The sequence below is a fragment of the Eublepharis macularius genome, chromosome 4 (genome assembly GCF_028583425.1).
Source record: "Eublepharis macularius isolate TG4126 chromosome 4, MPM_Emac_v1.0, whole genome shotgun sequence".
NCBI classification, from domain to species: Eukaryota; Metazoa; Chordata; class Lepidosauria; order Squamata; family Eublepharidae; genus Eublepharis; species Eublepharis macularius.
The window spans coordinates 88,345,076-88,364,731 of record NC_072793.1 but is presented as its reverse complement, the minus strand read 5'-3'; the positions used below and the strand labels follow the sequence as shown (position 1 = coordinate 88,364,731).

The window sequence follows — 19,656 nt, the reverse complement described above, 5'->3', positions numbered from 1 at the left end:
TACTTTGGTTAATTTTAAATTGTATGAGAATCCAACAGCAGAAATTCACTGTGGACCAGAGGGCCAACTGGCTGGTCCTATTTCCCTATTCAAAGGTGTCAAACAAGGCTATCTTTTAGCCCCTCTACTTCTTAACTATTAAGTAAACGACATGACTCTTTACCTCCAAAAGTTATCACTTCATGTACCTATATTGGCTGGACATGAAACCCCTGTCCTGCTTTATGCAGATGACATGGTGCTACTAACTAGATCAGAAGCTGATATTCATAAGGCATTATTTGAGTTTATTGATTATTGTATTGAGGGAGGACTATCTGTAAATTATGATAAATCTATGATAAATAACGATTTTCTCAAAAAGGACTTGTTCCAGACAGAGGACTTGGCTTGTTAAGGGAGGGAAAATAGAACAAGTGGTTCATTTCAAAGATCTGGGAGTAACATTTAATCATAATCTCACCTAGAAAGCCCATGTTTGCTCAGCAACTGAAATTGCGAGGACCAATACAAATGCTCTTTTAATATTCTGTTTTATTTAAAAGGAGTTCAGTTTGTACCTGCAGCTATTAAAGCTTTTAATGCTAAAACAGTTCCTCAGGTTTTGTTTGGGGTAGCCATTTGGATAAAAGGAGTTTCTGAGTCTCTGGATTATACAGTTCTTCAGTTCCTGCGATGGATGGCAGGAGTGCCTAGCTCTGTCACAGAAACTGCACTCAGAGTAGAGTTTGTACAGTGTTAATTCAAATCTAGACCCTGGATTACTGCATTTTACCTGAAATTGAAGGTACTTTTTTCTGTACGCAATGCCCAAAGGGGGCTTCTACACTTTATGAAGGAAGACAATTTTAGAAGTGCTTGGGAGAGATGTGTAGATAGTGGCTTGAGCTCCTGGGCCTTTCCCCATAACTCTTGAGAACATGGACAATCAAGAAGCACTGAAGCTTAATCAGAATGAGGGTGATTGACCTTGACCGTGTCAGCACACTAATCCGGGCCAGGCATGTATGCTCCACTTTTGCATTAGAGATCCCTCCCCGTATGACCCTCCCCTCATATTTTAAATTCCTTACAAGCCCTAGTCATAGGCATGCTTTCATGTTTGCCAGATTAAATGTTCTGCCAAAAGCAGAACTGAGAGGACGATTCACTAAAATCCCATTTTCAGACCACTTTTGTGACTGTGAATCTAGTACAATACGGTATAACCTTTTGTTATACTGTAATAAATGGACTATCTCCAGGGCTCTTTGGATTGTCCCAATTCTGTCTAAATATCAGCTTCCTGCTGAGTCCTGGGTAGAGATGGGCACAAACAGAAAAAAAAACCAGAACATGATGTTCATTGTTCGTTGCCATCCACGAACAGGGACTCACAAACAACCACGAACATGGCCCTGTTCATGAACATATTTGTGGTTGGCTGTTCGTGGGAGCCAGCAGGCTCTCCTCCAGCCATCATCCAAGTCAAGATCCCTACTGCACCACTCCCAGAAACCTTACCTGAGCAGGCAGCAGGAAAGGTACCAATAATAAATAATAGCTTTGCCCAGAGCCTGGCAGCAGCCCTGGAACTTGAAGGGGTAGATCCCTATCCCACCACATACAAAGAAAATTCAAGCTCCAATGCACTCTATCAAAATGCCAACAGCAGCTGTCTCTCTCCCTCTCCACTGTCTGCAAAGCCAGAGCTGGGAGCCCTCCTCCCCCCTGGTCTTTGCTTCCTTGTTGTAACAAATTTGGAGCACCACACTTGAAAGGAAGACCTGCCTATCAAGCTAAATTGAGCTTAGATTGGGGTTTCCAGGGCAATAGCAGAAGTTCAGACAGAGTTCAGACAATCCCTGCCTAAGTTGTCAAGGAAATTGCTAGCAGGTGCCAGACTGTCTGGCTTGACCAACAGCAATGAACAGCAACGAATGAGGCTTGCAACGACCACCTGTTTGTTTAGAATGGGGCCTCACGAACAGCTTGTTCATGAACAGCTGATTGGGTTGTTTGTGGCTTTTTTTGTTCATATTGCTGTTCGTGCCCATCTCCAGTCCTGGGTAGTATATTATTAGCAGATTTTGATCTAGAAATAACTCGATCTGTTGCAAAATATTTGGCTATAGTGGTCTTTTAAAATGTTGTTAAAATGAGTTTCATTTTGCTGATTAAATGAGAAATTGTATAGGCTCATCCATTTATTTTATTCAGTCTAAGATACATGTATTTCATTGCTCAGTATGTTACTTTTGTTGTTTTGTCATGTTTTTAAACTTTGTATTAACCTGTTAGGATGTACATTTTCAAATAACTGACTCAGTTACCTCAGAGCTTTTGTGAAGACAGAGACTGTATATGTGCCTGGGTGCCTTGAGTCTCTCACCATGAATGCTCCTTCCTTAGCCTGAAAACAAAAGGAAAAGGAATCTGTAAGGATAGCATAGCTTTCTCTCTACAAATAACATTTTTAGATGAAAAAGTTAAATCACTTTATATCCACTAGGTGAATGTTGTAGAGGAAGCCATGAGATATCATTTTTTTTAAAAAAAAGATGAAGAAAGTCAGGAGGTGCTCATCTCAAAAAGAAGCATTAAACACTCCGTTTTTCTCTGACCTTGTCAAGTAGAGAATTCTTACATGTAGATCCCACATCTGGACCCCAACTTTTCTCTCAGGAACTGAGGAGAGAATTCATGTGGCGCACCCCCCCCCCCAGTTTTAATCCTCTCAACAACCTTGTGAGGTAGTTGAGGTTAAGCGTTAGTTCCTGGCCCAGTGAACTCCATGACAGAGCAGGGGACTGAAACTTAGGTTGTGCAAGTCCAGCACTTTACACCTCACTGGCCTTGAAGATTTGAAATCTACCATGACTCTAATTCCTTAATTCATTTTGCTTCCACTGATTTCAAACTTAATTGTAATATCAAGTTATAACTAAACAAAGCAAGTATGATTTCCTTTGGCCAGGAGAATGCTGAGCTTTGTTTTCGGTAGGAGATGATGCAGCCCAGAGCAACGGTAAACATTAATGAAATTACCCAGAAGTCTGCCTCTGGCTCTGGGTTCAAAAAACAGCAGAAAAGGTATGAACCAAATATAACCTTCTGTATAGATGGCTCAAAATTATATCTATATTTTAAATATTTGGAAATAGCAATTTGACTATTTATATATTTATAAAAGTATAAATATTTTCAAATACCAGACTCAAAATCAAACCTGTCCCTCTTGTAATGTCAGTTTTCCCCCTTAGGTTGATCCCCTATATTATTATATTGCCAATATGTTTGAAATTTAAGGTGCATTTCAAGTTTTTGTGCATTTACAACTGCAGTTGATAGCATTCATTATCTCTCTTGACAACCATATTCAGGGAGTTTTATGCCAGGAATTTAATTCCTAGGCACATATTAGCTGGATTTGGAACTCTGGCACATGTGGTGGGAGCTTGAGCTTTCCCCCTATACACCACAGCTCTTGTGCACTGTGCACAATATAAATCATGGCTACTCATACCTGGAATTAAGTTCTCAATGCATATCTAGTCAACAGTTCTTGCATTTGCCATGTGGACTTCGTAACATATGAATATGTTTACTAGCATATGTATCTCAAGTGAGCAAGCCATGGTAAACCTTGGAACAGGATTGATCATGCTTTGGCATTGATGCTATAATAACTGCTGCTGACTAATTATAACTTGCAATTGCCACAAAGTGTTACCACATGCACTCCAAAAAAAAAAATGTGAAGAAAAATCAGTGTGGACTTTGATTAAAGTTAAACTACGACTTGTATTCTGGGGCTAAGCAATGGCAAATTTATTGACATTGTGAGTGACCATGGAGCTAAGCTTTAAGAACTTAATACAAGATGATCCTACCAGATAGTTACCAGAATAGCTGGAGGGATGGGGCTCAAGTACAGGAGAGGCACCTGCAATTGAATCTGAGAAAGCAGCCATGTAATTGGATCTCAGAAAGCAGCACAGCCCAGATTTAGCTCCATATCACATAGTTTCCCGTATAGACAATAGCCCACCAAGTGATTATGAGCCAAGCACCTATTATTATTGATAAAATACAATTCCTAACAGGGCTAATAGTCATTTGGAATCTGGGAGGGTGATAGAGATTTCTGTCCAGGAAATAGCACAGGGGAAAAATTAAACCCTGGCAGCCACCACCACTGCTCTTTGTTTCCCTTGCATTATAGACATTTTCCTCCTTAGAGGCTTTCCAATAGCAACTGAAGCTTTTTTTTAAAAAATCCAGAATATTTTAAAAGGTTTTAACCATTGTTATTTGCTTCATTTGGATTTCAATATTGTAAGATGCTTTCAGTATTTATTTTTAAATAGAAAGTCAGGGTACCAGTGTTCTAATAAATAAATAAATAAATAAATAAATAAATAAATACTTCTCCTGCCACAAACAAGATCCCAGTGAACAAAGAGATGCAGTTAAGATGAATGGGAATTCTGATGACTTGTGTTGTGGTGGACTATAATGAGGTAAATAACAAATCAGTGAAACAAGCAGGAGATTCAGGTAACTTGAATTTTGATAGCAGCTTTTTCAATTATCAGTCCATTCCTACAGTACCAGTGCAAATCTAAGCAAGCCTACTCAAAATCTTCCTCCAATCAATTCAATGGGGTTTACTTCCAGGAAAGTCTTCTTAGGATTGCACGGTGTGTCATTAAACTTCATGTTTAGAATAACCAAAGTCACAAATATTCCAGAAGATGGCTGCCATCTTACCTCCTCTCTGAGTAGTGCTTCAGCCCTGGTTCGGCTGATATTCTTGTTGTACCACCTGCAATGATATGGAAAGTCTTGGAGCTTGATGCTTTAGTTTCAATTTTATGCTTACTGGGGGTTTATTTATTATTTCAAATAACGAATTACCTGTTTTTGTACTTTTTAAAAGTCTCCAAGGCAGCATACAATGAAATCAAACAAGTATAAAACAGTAAATGAAAACAGACTCAAGGATTAAGCGTTATTCAAACAAGCCAGTCACAAAAACATTATCAGAAAGTTAGCACACACACAACCTGAAGCCAAAATGAGAGTAACACAGGTGCTTCATGAATCTGTCTGGGGAGGATATTCCACAAACAGGGCTAAAACTACTAAAAAAGCCCATTCTCCCATCTGATCCCTGAAGAGTTACCACACCAATTTTTATTCTAAGCTTGTCACCCATTTCTTATTTCAAGGAACAATTTTAAAAATGTATTTTAAAAATTGAGCTCATTTTCAAGAAAAGATGCACCATAAGTGAAAGAACTGGTATTCATTATAAGGAAACTGTAAGACTGTGACCACATGCATTCATAGGAAACAAGTTGTATATTATCTAGTGATGTATGGAAATACTGCCATTAACACTTCAGTGTGGCATCTCTAGGCCTCAGCTGTGACAATACTGAGATCCACCTATAACATCATCAGGTCCTACCTCCTGTGACTTGTCGTTTGGTGGTAGCAGACCTGGCAATCCAAACCCCCAATGTATTCTCATTCCCTCTAACCCTAAAATGTATGGCTATAGGCCTGATGAGATTCATAATTATTCATTTGTCCCCCCTCTCCTTAAAAACTTTAATCTAATTACTCCTCCATTTGGTGATCTTGGAAAAAAGCTACTTTCTTCAGTGATACCACATCAAGCACTAAGTCTTGCATGGTGTAGTATAGCAATTAAAGAAACAAAATAATCTTACTCATATATTTGTAGATTTTCTGGTGATTTGTCCACTACATAGCTGCTTGGTACATATCCTTCATGCCTAAATAAAATGTTTTAATATTAGTTTATTAAAAACTCAATAATTTTCTAGCAAAAGAAGACACAGGAAAAATTATCTATAATATACTTTCTCTACAAGTAGCCACACTATATGTGCCTCACATTGATTACAGATATAGCCTATTCTTTTAACTTAAAGCCGAAGATCAAGAGATGCACTGGCAAAAAATAATGATGGTGATGAACTATTCCTCCATCCCGCTCTGCAGCATAAAAAACACCCATTTACTCTTGAACATACCTTAAAATACTAAACATACTAGTTAGGATAGTATCCAAATATATCTTTAATGCTCATTTTGAAAACTTGGGTTATATATAACTCATATGGATGCTTTACCTGGTACCATTTCAGTTAATGTAATACATATTTTGTCCCGCATTTGAATGTAATGCATGAAAACATCTTTCATTCCCATAAGTGAGTGTACTTTTCACTGGTCCTTCACCTGTTTGTAGAGCAAATTGATACAAAAGTATGGCAGTAAAGACTGCCCCCTAACTGCACAAAATAAATGGCTGGTAGGAACTAACCAAATTTAATTTAATTTAATTTAATTTATTACATTTATATTCCGCCCTCCCAGCATCAGCGGGCTCAGGGCAGATAACAACAATTCAACATATTAAATATCACTAAAAACTTTAAAAACTCTACATCTAATCATTAAAATGACAACTATGCAGATATAAAAATTTTCATATATATACATATAAATAAAGAGGCAACACATAGTTTAAATTCGGTGTTCCGTACAGCAGTTCTTCCCAAAGCAAATATATGAAGTATAAAGTATGGACAACAGCATCTGCATAGGAGGGCATATGATTTAACCCCCTCCCCCTCAACGGGGGGGGGGGGGGCAGGCACCGCATGGCATCAACCATATGCCTGGTGGAATAGCTCTGTCTTACAGGCCCAGAGAAATGCTAGCAAATCTTGTCTCATGAGACAGAGCATTCCACCAAGCTGGGGCCAGGACTGAAAAGGTCCTGGCCCTGGTTGACGCCAGGTGGGCCTCCCTAGGGCCAGGGACCTTTAAAAGATGTTTCCCACCCGATCAAAGAGTCCTCCGGGGCTCATATGGGGAGAGACAGTCCTGTAGATACGTCGGTCCCAGTCCGCATAGGTTTATAGGTTAACACCAAAACCTTGAACCTGATTCAGTGCTCCACTGGTAACCAATGCAGCTGGTGTAGCACCGGCATAATATGCTCCCACACCGGTGCTCCAACAATGACACGCGCCGCTGCATTCTGTACCAGCTGTAACCGCCGGATCAGGTCCATGGGAAGCCCAGCGTAGAGTGCGTTACAGTAGTCCAACCTAGAGGTGACCATTGCTTGGACCACTGTAGTCAAGTCACGGGGCGATAAATAGGGGGCGAGTTGCCTGGCCTGCCGAAGATAATGAAAGGAAGACCTGGCAACCACAGTGATCTGATCCTCCATCTTCAAGGAGGAATTGAGAATTACCCCCAGGATCCTAACTCTCGGGGCCAGTGTAAGCAATGCCCCATCGAGTGTAGGAAGCTGGGGTCCCAAAGCCATGCCCCCACGACTCAAGTACAGGATCTTCGTCTTTGTAGGATTCAATTTCAGCCGACTTTGTCTCAACCAACCAGCCACAGCCTCGAAAACACGCTCCAGGACATCTGGAGTTGATCCAGGCCATCCGTCCAACAACAGATAAAGCTGGATGTCATCCGCATATTGGTGACACCCAATCCTGAAACTCCGCACCAGCCGGGTGAGGGGTGCATATAGATATTAAATAGTAGTGGGGAGAGTATCGCTCCCTGCGGCACACCACATACCAGTGGCCTATGAGACGATATTCTCTCTCAAGCACCACCCTCTGTCCCGATCATGGAGAAAGGAGACCAGCCACTGCAGTGCTGTCCCCTGTATCCTCACATCGGCAAGGCAGTGGGTCAAAAGCTCGTAATCGACCGTATCAAACGCTGCTGACAGATCCAATAAAATCAGCAGTGCTGATCCACCCTGATCCAGATGTCTGCAAAGATTGTCTGTGCGGGCGACCAGCAATGTCTCGACCCCATATCCTGGGCGGAAACTGGACTGGAAGGGGTCTAGGGCCGAGGTCTCCTTCAGGAAACTCTGCAGTTGCTTCTCCGCCGCCGGCTCAATCTCTTACCCAAAAATGGGAGGTTAGAAACCAGTCGGTAACTGAGCAGATCGGCGGAATCGGCGATCCGTACCACAACTTCCTTTAGTGCCTTAGGAAAAACACCAGAGCTTAAGGATAGATTTATAATTGCCTCCAAGGAATCCCGTAGTCTGTCAACACTGGCTTTTACCAGCCATGATGGGCACGGGTCCAGGGGGGGCATGTGGTAGGCCGTACCACCTGCAGGATCCTGTCCACCTCTTCCCCGAAAAGAGGGCTGAAATGATCTAATATGGGTCCCGAGGATGGCCAAGGGGCCTCTAGTTCACTTACCGTATCAACTGTGGCTGGTATATCGAGGAGGAGAAGCAAGATCTTGTCAGCAAAATAGCTCACAAAGGCCTCACAGCTTATCTCCAAATTCGAGTTTTGGTGGTCTCCACCTAATTGGGAGACCAATGAGCGAACCACATTAAATAATTTAGCTGGGCGTGAGCTAGCTGATGCAATGGAAGCTGCATAATATTCCTTCTTCACAGCTTTCACTGCCATCTCATAAGACCTCATAAACAGCCTATAAGATGTTCTTGCTTCCTCATCACAAGATTGCCGCCACATGCGCTCAAGTTGTCTTAGTTCCCGCTTCTGTCGCCGTAGCTCCTCCATATACCAAGGAGCCTGGTGGTCCCGGCAACGAAGAGGACAACGGGGAGCGATTTCATCAATGGCCTCAGAGAGCTGGACTTGCCAGCTCTCCACTAGCTCATTTAATGAACCACCATGGAGGGTCGGTTCCTGCAGAGCATTCTGGAAACCAATTGGGTCCATAAGTCTCCGCGGGCGAGCATAAGTTTGCTCACTGCCCTTGCAGGGGGGGAGTGGCATGCCCAGCCGGGCCTTCAGAACTGCGTGGTCCGACCATGGCACTAGCTCTACCCTATCCAGAACCATATCCAATCCCATCCCGAAGATCAAATCCAGCATGTGGCCCGCTCCATGTGTGCGTGCCAATACAAACTGGGAGAGTCCCAGTGTTGCCATGGCTGACACCAGGTCCACAGCCTGTATAGAGGTGGCATCATTTACGTGGACGTTGAAATCCCCCGGCACCATCAACCTGGGGTATTCCAAGGCAACTAGTTACATATAACAACAGACAGCTCTGGTGAGGATGCATATTTTCAAGCATATCATAAAAAGTATCTTTCAATAAGGTCCTTGCTAGAGTGAAGAAATGTCCTTATGAAGTTTGAGGATATCAAAGGGAAGGAGGCCATGAAGATATGATCTTTGGCTTTGATCCAAGTGACTGTAAGTTGCTTCAGCACACAAGTTAGATTTGAGTGATCGCCTTCTGCCTGACAAATTACTTGTGAACAGGGCCGGTGCCAGAGGTTTTGGCGCCCGCGGCGGCGTGCATGTGCGCGCCCGCCACGGCCTGCGTGATGACGTCATTGCAGACGTCATCACGTGCCGCAGCGGGGCTGGGCGGCGCACGGAGGACTGCCGAGTGCAGAAGCTGCGAGCTGCTGCTGGAGCAGCGCGCGGAGGTTGCTCTGTGCGCCGCCCCAGCAGCAGCTCACGGCTTCTGCGCTCGGCTGGGGCGGAGGAGCGCGCAGCGGAGCTGGCGTGGCTGGCTGCAGCTGCTTCTGCAGCCAGCCAGCCCCGTCCTTCCGCCGCCACCGCGCACCCCAGCTGGGTGCACAAGCTGCGAGCCGCTGCTGGGGCGGTGCGCAGAGGCTGCGCCCGGCTGGGGCGTGTGGCGGCGGCAGCGCGCCGGCCCTGTGCAGAAGCCCCGAGCTGCTGCTGGGGCGGGTGCCGCACGGAGGCTGCTTGGCACGATGCCCCAGCAGCGGCTCGCGGCTTCTGCGACTGGCTGGGGCGTGTGGGGGCAGAGGAGCGCGCTGCAGAGCTGCCGTGGCTGGCTGCAGCTGCTGCTGCAGCCATCCAGCCAGCTCCATGCCACCACCGCCGCCGTGCGCCCCAGCTGGGCGCAGAAGCCGCGAGCCGCTGCTCGAGCGGTGCACGGAGGCTGCGCCCAGCTGAGGTGAGTGGCGGCGGCGGCGGCAGCAACGGGCTGGCTGCAGCAGTAGCTGCAGCCCAGTCATGCCAGCTTTGCTGCGCGTGCCTCCGCCCCCAACACCCCCTCCAGCGCCCCTCCAGTGGCCGCGCGCCCGAGGCCACCGCCTACCTGGCCTCCATGGGCGCGCCGGCCCTGCTTGTGAAACTCATGGAAACTCATGGGAACTGCAGGAATGTTTTTCAATGCAGAACACAGTTGGAGAGAAAAAGTGGGAAGTTCAGTGCATACATGGAGACACTTATATACCCAAAAGATCCTCAGCTTGACTGAAATATCTAAGGCATCAGATTTTGTGCTGTGTGTGCTCTGAGATCCAAAGCCTCCCCTCTGGGTGTGTACAAGAAGCTTGGACTTGTTTTGTTTTGGGCCCATGGCCGGTTTGCCTGGGTGCACATGTTACCTGCCTGTTGGGCGGGACGTGGTAGTTGCTGGGCCCAAGCTTTCCCCGCTGGGTAAGTGCATGAAGCTTGGGCCCCAGTTTGCTTTTTTCCTAGGCTCCCACACATGTTGTGCGAGGAGATTGGAATTGGTTGATGGGCCAAGCGAAGGCCCTAGACTCCGCTTATAGTTTTGTGAAATGGGGAGTGCCTCTCCCACCATCTGCAAAGTTGGGCTGCATTGCTGACCTCTGCTGAGGGGATGGAAGTAACAACATTTGGAGGAGATGTGGCAAGGGATTGGCGGCTTTAAGCCACCTGTGGGGCACTATGGCCTAAGCAGAGGCTTGGCCTTAGCGTTGGCAGGTTAGGAGTTTGGGAAATTGAGCGGGCTGGTGACCATCCTTGGCATATCCCTATTGGTGGGGAGTGGGGTCTGTCAGGAGCGGCTGGCTGCTGTACGGCCCAGTCGCAAGGTCAGATGCCCTGGTTGGGAACCCCTGGACAACTCCGTCCCCCCTGCAGCTGTACAGCCAGGTGGGGGAGCTTTAAGGGGGTGAACCACTTAGCCAGGCCTGCTGGGCCCCAGCCATACCATGGATGGCTCGCACCCAGGGCTGTTGGGGGTTGCCCATACAGGTCAGGGCGGAGGTCCAGGAGTGACCCCAGGGCCTGATCTGTACCACTAGTTAGGCCCTTGCCGTGTTGACAAATATGTTGTTATAAATTAATAAAGCGGCCCTTTAATCCCAACACTTCTGTCTGCCTCTTCATTCTGACTGGGGGGGGGGGGGGGGGACAAATAAGATCCTCAGCTTGACTGAAATCTCTAAGGCATCAGAATATTTTTGTGACATTGTGTTGCTACAGTCAAAACAGGCTAACCTCTGCATTTTTCTTCTAAAAATTTAATTTCATTTGCTCTACATCTGTATACCTTGATTCTCAATAAAGTGGATGTAAGTATAATATCTGATCATGCTAACTGATAATTTTACAATTCCTTCTGGTAGTCTCAGCTGCAGAAATGAATCAGGTCTATGAATGCTAATACAGAAAATGTAAATCTTTCCATCATGCTATCGAGGAGGTTCTCATTTTGCTTAAACTCCAATCTCTACATTCAAATGTAGCTTCATTGCTGAGATTTGTCTGTAAAATAATTTGAACTAGTGGATTATGGGCCATACTGCACTATCTTCAATAAAAAAATTGCACCATAGTCCAGATATGGTTCTGAAAGAGGTACAGCAAAACAAAATAAGTACTAAGTTGGAGGGAAAATACCAGCATCTGGCTTTTGATATATCTATTAACTTTAATGGAGTTCATAATTAAAAACAGAGTGGATATTCATAGACATTGGGTAATTTTTTTTTAAAAGTTACTTACCCATTTTTATCCTGAACCAACCACCAGTGATCCTCAGAATTGTCAATAATATAATATTCTTCATTACATTGTAATGTCAGTTCCTGGGGATTCTGAGCTCTGTAGTCATAAATAGCAATAACTAAAGATTCCTTGGTATTTAGAAGTAATCTCTGTATAAAAGTTAAAAAAAACTGAATCAGACACATTAAACAGAGCCAGTGAGATATAATAGCATGAGTGTTGGAGGAAGATCTGGGAGACCTAAGTGCATATCCTGACTGTATCATAATGCTTGCTCTGGGACCTGAGGCCACTCTCTTTCAGCCTAGCCTAGATGTGGTGTTAAGATAAAATGGGAGTGGGGAGAATTATGTATGTTCTAATAATAAACTGGATGGTGACGGTGATGATGATAATTTAAACAAAATAAACTGCAGTTAGTACACCTGCATGCACAAAATTCCAGATTTCTACTGCCCCCCTTCTTAAGTTGGAAAGTATGTAGGGATTAGATATACCCACATACAGTTGAATATACAACTTCCTGCACCACATGTCATATTACAAACATGGTAGGACAATACAGGGCAGTCCCTGCCCATGTACATATAATATAGTTTAACAGTACAATCCTATGGTAGGGGGAGCGCTTAGGGAGCCAACAAGCCATTACTCTGGTGTATCTTGCACTTACACCAGTATAAGCTGGAGTTGCACCTTGACATACCATGCTGGTCCCATTTGCTGGTGCAGCCCAGCTACGGCTGCCCACCAGCAAGACACCAGCACATGTCCCCATGCTGCTGTGGGAATGGAAGGCCCAGGGATGTGACTGGAGTTAGTTGGTTCCTTAAACTGCTCCAGCCTGGGAACACCCCAGACTGTGGTGGAAAGTTATGCCATCAAAAAAGGCAGCATAGACCATAGGTACCCATGCAAACCAAAATTCCAATTGCTCCCCCCCCCACATGATCCCACGTCAAAGACCCACAAGAGCCCAGGATGCCGACTACAGCTGCATCCAACTGGCTCCCACCCCTGCAGCAGCCAAATCTCCTCCCTTGGACACAGTCAGGACTCAACATAAACCCTGAGCAGGATACCACATAAGTCATAAAGTAGGGTGCATGGCACAGCACTTTGTCTGAGAGCTCCCTGCCGTGCAGACAATGAGAGCATGGCACTTCAGTGGCAGTAACAGCACAGAATGGGCACTTAGAAATACTGGGCAGGAACTTCACATGAACACCCCAGAGGAACAGTGAAGTCTATAATGTGTGGCTAACATGTCTCACTGCAGACCTCTAACAGATACCTCTTCTCTGGAGGCAAGGGGTAAGCAAGAGCCAGGAATTCAGCTGCCCTGACCCTGCTATCCACATCCCCCACCCCGTTTCCCTTGCATGAAGCTGGGTGCTGCCCCCACAATGCTGCCATCCACAGTCAAGCCCATTGGTGTGTTGGGGGAGGCGTCTTCTTGACCCAGGCCCTCCAGCCACTACGGCCCATGTCATACAATGGGGCAGGTTTGAGGGAAAGTGTACCCTGGAGAGCTGCCTCTGATGGATGGATAGTGATGCTTACAGCCCCATACTGAGCTGTTAGCACTCTCACTTGACATATACTCCCTCCTTGGGTGATGAATGGAGCATCGGTGGGTGGGGATGCCTGGGAGATGCTCCACTGCACTGAGTGGATCAAGTGGCCACTCAACCCTAGGACTCATCCTCTGCAGCACCAGGAACAGTACATCACTCATTTGCAGTTGCTGAGCACTTCCACACAGGATGGCTAAGTGTCATTTGGAGGGCACTGTGGACCCCGTCAGAGCACTGCAGACATGGCTGTGGCTGGCATAGCAACTGTGTCATTTGCCATCATTGTGCACTTTGCTTTCATGCAGGTGGTGATTCAACAGGGAAACCATGGAGCGTCACCATTACTATTTCTGCCCCTCTGCTCAGTCTCTGGTTCCGGCCTGTCTCCTAAAGCATCATGCCTCAGGTAGCTGTTGGACCTGGGAATCTGCCTCACTTAGAAGCATGCTGTGCTGGGGAAGGCACAACCTCTTTCCCATATTGCCTGGCAGCAGCTATCCAAAGCGAAAGTGCCATACTGAACAGAGGGGGTTGGCAACTTGACTCATCAGTCCCTTTCATGATTTGTAGTTTAATAAAGTCTGGGGTTTTCCACAACTGTTTCTGTTTATGAGTGAGTGAGACCACACTATTCCATACCCCACCTCCTCCCTCCCATCTGTAACTTCCCCTTAAGAGGGCCTGTTACGACCCTTTTTTCTCTTGGATAGATTTTGCCTTTAATCTTTCTCTTACACCCTCTGGATAGATTGCTGCCACCAGGAATTATATTCCAAGATATTTTATTTAAATTTCCCCTTTAGTAACATGCCCAAACGTCAGACTCCTTCATGGTACTATGTGGCCCTGAGGACAGGAATGAGATATAGGAATGACAGATACTCTGGGATACAAAAAAAACAAAGTAAACTTTTCTTTTTATAAGAAGCATATTGGTTTCATATTATTTCTTAAGCTTGATTGTTTTAAAGAGTGTTATTGGTTCTCAAAGTTTCTTTTCATAGATACAGTCATACAGATCTTCTTTTAGGCTTCACACACAGTTTTCCTGCTTCAGATATCAACCTCTAACTCAAATACACATAGACTTTCTCTCTCAGGCGCACACACAGTTTGCCTGCTTCAAAAAGAATGAATATATAGTCTCACAGACACACACAGTTCAGGCTTCCACACAGGTTGCCTTTCTCTCAAAAATACATGGATGCTCTCAGGCTTCACACAGCTCACCTCTCTTGCCCTGAATCTTTTCTCTCCCTCAGTAACTAAAAGCTGCATTCACTTCGCCCACACTCTCAGTCATCAACCAATCATATCACTCATTCATCCCTCTCTTTCACCCCTACACTTCATCTGTACCACACCAAGAATTTAAAAACACACACAGACACTTAAAATCATTACAGAGCCCCTTCCCATTTCCAAGACAGTGGGCTCTGTCTCAGAGTTGACCATGCTGGAGTGGCTGTGGTTGGTTTTTGAGGTGCTGCTGGACTTCTGTGTTGTTCTGCTGCAAAACACAGCAGAGGTCCTGTGGCACCTTGGAGGCTGACCCAACACTTAAGTCCCTACTCCCTTCCCCTGTATGCACTCTGCTGGCTGCTGTGTGCAGCTCACATGGGGAACGGGCTGTTGGGTGGTCAGAAATAGTGCATGGCAGCTTTGGGGGGATGTCTCTGGGTCCCACACTCTCCCACAGCACTGCTGGTGTCTGATAAGCCACGCAAACTGTTAGTGCATGGGCAGGGAAGCCACAGAGAATGCAAGAGATCCACTGCCTTGGGAATCGCTGAGGGGGAGTTGTGGAGTGGCATCCGAGCCAAAATGATAGGTCTATGGGGTGGCCCATTGACTATGGCTGTTTCCACACTACTCACCTTCAATCGGAACACCGCAGAACGTTGCAAACAAAACCCGGAAGATAGAGCGTTTTCTCGCGCAAGTTTTGCACGATGTTGCACAAAACTCAAGCGAGAAAACACTATCTTCCGTGTTTATTTCACAATGTTCCGCAGCGTTCTGATTGAAGGTGAGTAGTGTGGAAATGGCCTAGGTGTCCAGTTCCCCCTTTTGTCATTTGCAGGGGCAAAAGGTCAGCCCCAGGGGTTTTGCCCACCTTTCAAACCAGGAGTCTCAGCCTGGAGTCCAAACCAGGAGTCTCAGCCATATTATCCCAGTTCCACTGAGCCAGGCTTATCTATGCAATGTTCCTCGCCTTACTCCATGTGGCTACTGGTGCTGCCAGGGCTGCTGTGAGGTACGTGCTGGCATGTCTCTTTGGAACCTCCCCTCCTGGCACTGGGGTTGCAGGACTGGTATTGGGTGTCAGGGGCTGTGGGTCTGAAGCAGGCATCTTTGTCTAGCTTTACTTTTCTGGGGGTAGGGTGTGTGTGGGGCTTGAACTGGGGATTTTTGCACTTGGGCAGTACTTTAGCTGTCCTTTGGGCCCTTGTCAGGGAAGAAGGGGCAGGTGTCCTGTCTGCCATAGTACTGGATGTCCCCCTCTGGGCTGGGCTAGGAAGGGGGACTCTTTGGCCATGTGCCTCTGTTGGGATGTTGAGGGGCCTTTCATCTCTGTCCGATGGCAGAGGATGGGAGTGGTGACCAGATCAGCAGCCAGTGATTGGCTCTGCCTGTGTATGCCACTCACAGGACCATCATCGGTTGCCAATGCCTGATTGGTGGATGCTGCCAGGGTTGCTATGGACTCCAGCAAGCTTGCTATTCCGTCTGTGCCTGGTGGGGAGCCATGCATTGTTGTTTAGCCATGTAGAATATCCATAGGGAACAGATTAGCAGCACCACAGTAATGCTGATGGCCAGACACCTCTGCTGTGGAAGACCTCAGGATTGTCCTGCCCATGAACTAGACCCACAGATACTTTAAGTCAATGCATAATTTGATTCATTTATGTTCTATGGACAACTGCACTAAAAACTTTGGGGGAAAAGAATGCGTAACGCATTAAGACTGAGGGCCAAGCTACACATGACGAATGACACTTGAATGGCAAGTGTATTTCTCCCTGTTCACTTGCCCTCCACTCAATCCACTTGCCGTTCAAGTGTCATTTGTCATGTGTAGCTTGGCCCTCAGTCTAGGATTATTCCCACATTTTCCCATAGTGTGTTCTGAACAGTCAAAAGATATCACCACATAAAAAGATGAAGAAACTAATAGGTCACAGTATATTTTTGTTCCTTGGATCTACACAAATATTTGAACAAAAATATTATAAAAATGAAAACTAAATCACAAACTCTTTGAAAGCGTTCATTTCAATATTGCGTGCAAATTCTGACATGAAGTTTCAGGCAAGCTTTAATCCTCTCATTTTTAATTTCTGTACATGTCTATTTCCCTGTGCTTACCTGGTTATCCTCTGGAGTCGGAGGAAGAGGTTTCTTGGCAACTGAAAGAAATGAGAGGCAGAAAAGGTCACATGACCGGGCCAAAGCAGAAAGAACTTTGGGGGAAATGAGCTCTACAGCTTCAGTTATTACTTGGCTGGAAATATAGGTGGGTCCAAGTAACCACATGGTGGCTCTGTTCTCAGTGAAAGCTGGTTGCTGTAGATTCTGGTCATGCAGTGAACCAACTGTTATCATACTTCTGCATCAGGCCAGATATTGGAGGAAATAGGATGAAAGCATGATAAAGGCAGACAAGAGAGAAAGATCGTAATCAGAGAAAAAAGACAACTGCTTTTCATGTGATCAGCTCTCCTGTACAGCAAATGCTCATTTAGATCCATTCCAAATAAGTTTGCATGTTCTTTTTATGAAACTCATATTCAACCATTCCAATTTCCAAATATTTCAATCATTTTTCCATTATATGGAACTGGTCCTCCATCCTTTATGGACCTATTTTCTTTTCTTTAAAATAGGAATGATAATACTATTGCTACAGTGTTCTTGGGAAGATAATATATAGGATATGTTCCTTCTATGTAGAAGGGCACATAGTACAGCTACTAACACCTGAAAGACAAACTAGTTCCTACACAGGGCTTGTGACAATTGGAGGATGTAATCCACTCTATCATAATCCAGTCTACAAGAGTGTCTAAAACACAGAGCTAAAATGCATGCATGGCAGGTTAACTAAAGTATATGAGTAGACTACACATTTGAATCACATATTTAATATACAGATGTACAACAAATCATGAAGGAGTTAACTTTTTAGAATTCAATCTAGAAAACTCATTTTATAACAGTCAGCACTTAGACTGACAGTCTCAGGTTCCAAGAATAATCAGTTAGTCTTTGAGAGAGATTTCAAAACCTATGCAGAAGAACAGATCATTCAAGGAAGTGAGCCAAATCCAGAGAATACAGCTCAAATTACATAATCACCCATACACTAACATTCCCTTTCATTCTTCCACTTATAAAGAAAAATAGTCTTTCACTTTCTCGCTCATCATGTGCAAAGAAAATGGATGGATCAAGGCCTGCCTCTCACTGATCTGCCTTCTGTTGGCTACATGCTATCTCTGTCTGTATACCCAGCTCTATTTCTTCATCTCATGCTCTTTTCCACTGAGAACTCCAGTCATCCAGTGAGTATGGCTCTGTCCTCTTTACCACCAAACCCACTTGACACCCTGATATTAGTGCAATGCTGGTGCCATTTACCCAGCTGTGGAGTACAGTGCAAACATTAGTGCTCCAAGAAGTGAGCCAGCCATTCCTTTGGGGACTGCACCACTGTTCTCAATAGCTACTGCTGGTGCTGTCGGTGAACATCTCAGATTTTGTGAGTGTGAACCAATGCCATGCACAGACATGCATCCTTCTACTGTAGTGTAGATCCAATACATACGTATGCTCACAGTACACATGTACAAAACAAAATTTAAACAAAACACCTGGATGAAAAACAGCCTGAAGGTAGGAAAACCAGTCCTGCTTGCATTTTAGCCAGAAAAAGTTAGTGCCACACACTCCAAAACTACCTGTAGTTTTGGACAGTAGTTTTCTAGTTGGTTAGCAACCCTCATATATACTGGAAGATCCTTTACTTTGTTTGCTCCCCCTCCTCACTTTGGAACATGCAGCATGACACGGGTCATTATACAGCTTCATCTCACTAACTGCAAGGTATTACATATTGGTTTTGGTCCACGTGATCTCCGTTTTTAAAAAGACAAACAGATATCAAGCTGTATATGCAGGGGAAAATATTTTGAAAATATAGAAGAGGGTGTGGGGAAAAATATGCCAAATGATTTTGAAACAAGCTTTGATTTTTGATGTTGAGAATTTAACTCAAGTTTCAGTCAAAATATTTATTTATTCTCATATAAAATTTTTCAAGACAAAAACCTAACAGCATCTCACAACGGGCTAAATCACCAATTAGTACAGATTCAGAAGAGTTGAAAACTCTTGAATGAGTTTCATACCATTCCTGGCTGCAGCATATACCATACAGCCTGTTGCCAACTTGTCACTCTGAGTACAACATCTCCATCTCCCATCTATCCAGAAATCTGGGTGATATTTTGTCACCAAATTGTTGTTTTTAGTTTCTGAAACAGAAGGATAGACAGTTAAGACTAAGTCAAATACCATCAGCATCTTCTTTATGGTGCCAGCCAGCAATCTTTAAAGATCATGTCATGAATAAAGAAATTATTACAGTAACAGTATAAACTGACTGATGGCTAATGATTTGTAACTGCAAAGCGTAGTAGCAGGATGAATTCAATTTAGCTTTATCTGCCCCAAGCACGATGTACCTGGTCTATCCCATCAAGACAGAGATAGGGTTGTTTCTAGAGGCTTCTGGAGCTGAGCTATGGCTAAACCCAGTCCCTCAGAGAAATATTAACTGAAAAAGTTAACATAGAAGAGCTATTCTGCACTTTACTTAGAGTGCAATCACAGACTCAAAGGGTAGCATTTCAAAAGCCCCCTGCATGAAAAGGTGGTTATAGTAATTCTATCTTGCTAACGCACCTGTTTGTATATGAAGTTCTTTATATAGGGAAAGCATTAAAATATATGATCTCTCATCCACAGTCCAGAATTTTACCATCACTATCTAACATTTCATTATGCATTTGAGTCCAGTTGCACCGTAGAGACCAAATCTAGTTGGTCTCTCAGGTGCAAATGGACTTGAATCTTGTTCTGCTGCAGATCAACACAGCTACCCACCTGAAACTATATTATGTATTGTGGTTCTACAGCATGATTTGTTCTATGTTAGGATCCAACTACTGCTCTGTCCTTGGAAATCATAAAACAAGAGTAAATATCTAATAGACAGAATA

General features: G+C 44.6%; 1 protein-coding gene across 2 annotated transcripts in view; it reads right to left on the bottom strand.

Moving 5' to 3' along the window:
* ITK (IL2 inducible T cell kinase) overlaps window positions 1–19,656 on the bottom strand; it is a 56,297-nt gene that overhangs the window by 16,427 nt on the left and 20,214 nt on the right. For both annotated transcript variants that reach the window (XR_008596913.1, XM_054978411.1), the window contains exons 4-9: window positions 18,784–18,909; window positions 16,742–16,782; window positions 11,790–11,941; window positions 5,721–5,786; window positions 4,753–4,807; window positions 2,313–2,392 (exon numbers count right to left, since the gene is read on the bottom strand). Coding sequence is in view for 1 of the 2 variants with exons in the window: in XM_054978411.1 (XP_054834386.1) it covers window positions 2,313–2,392; window positions 4,753–4,807; window positions 5,721–5,786; window positions 11,790–11,941; window positions 16,742–16,782; window positions 18,784–18,909 (520 nt within the window). In the remaining variant the exon portion in view is untranslated. The remainder of the gene's footprint in view (window positions 1–2,312; window positions 2,393–4,752; window positions 4,808–5,720; window positions 5,787–11,789; window positions 11,942–16,741; window positions 16,783–18,783; window positions 18,910–19,656) is intronic.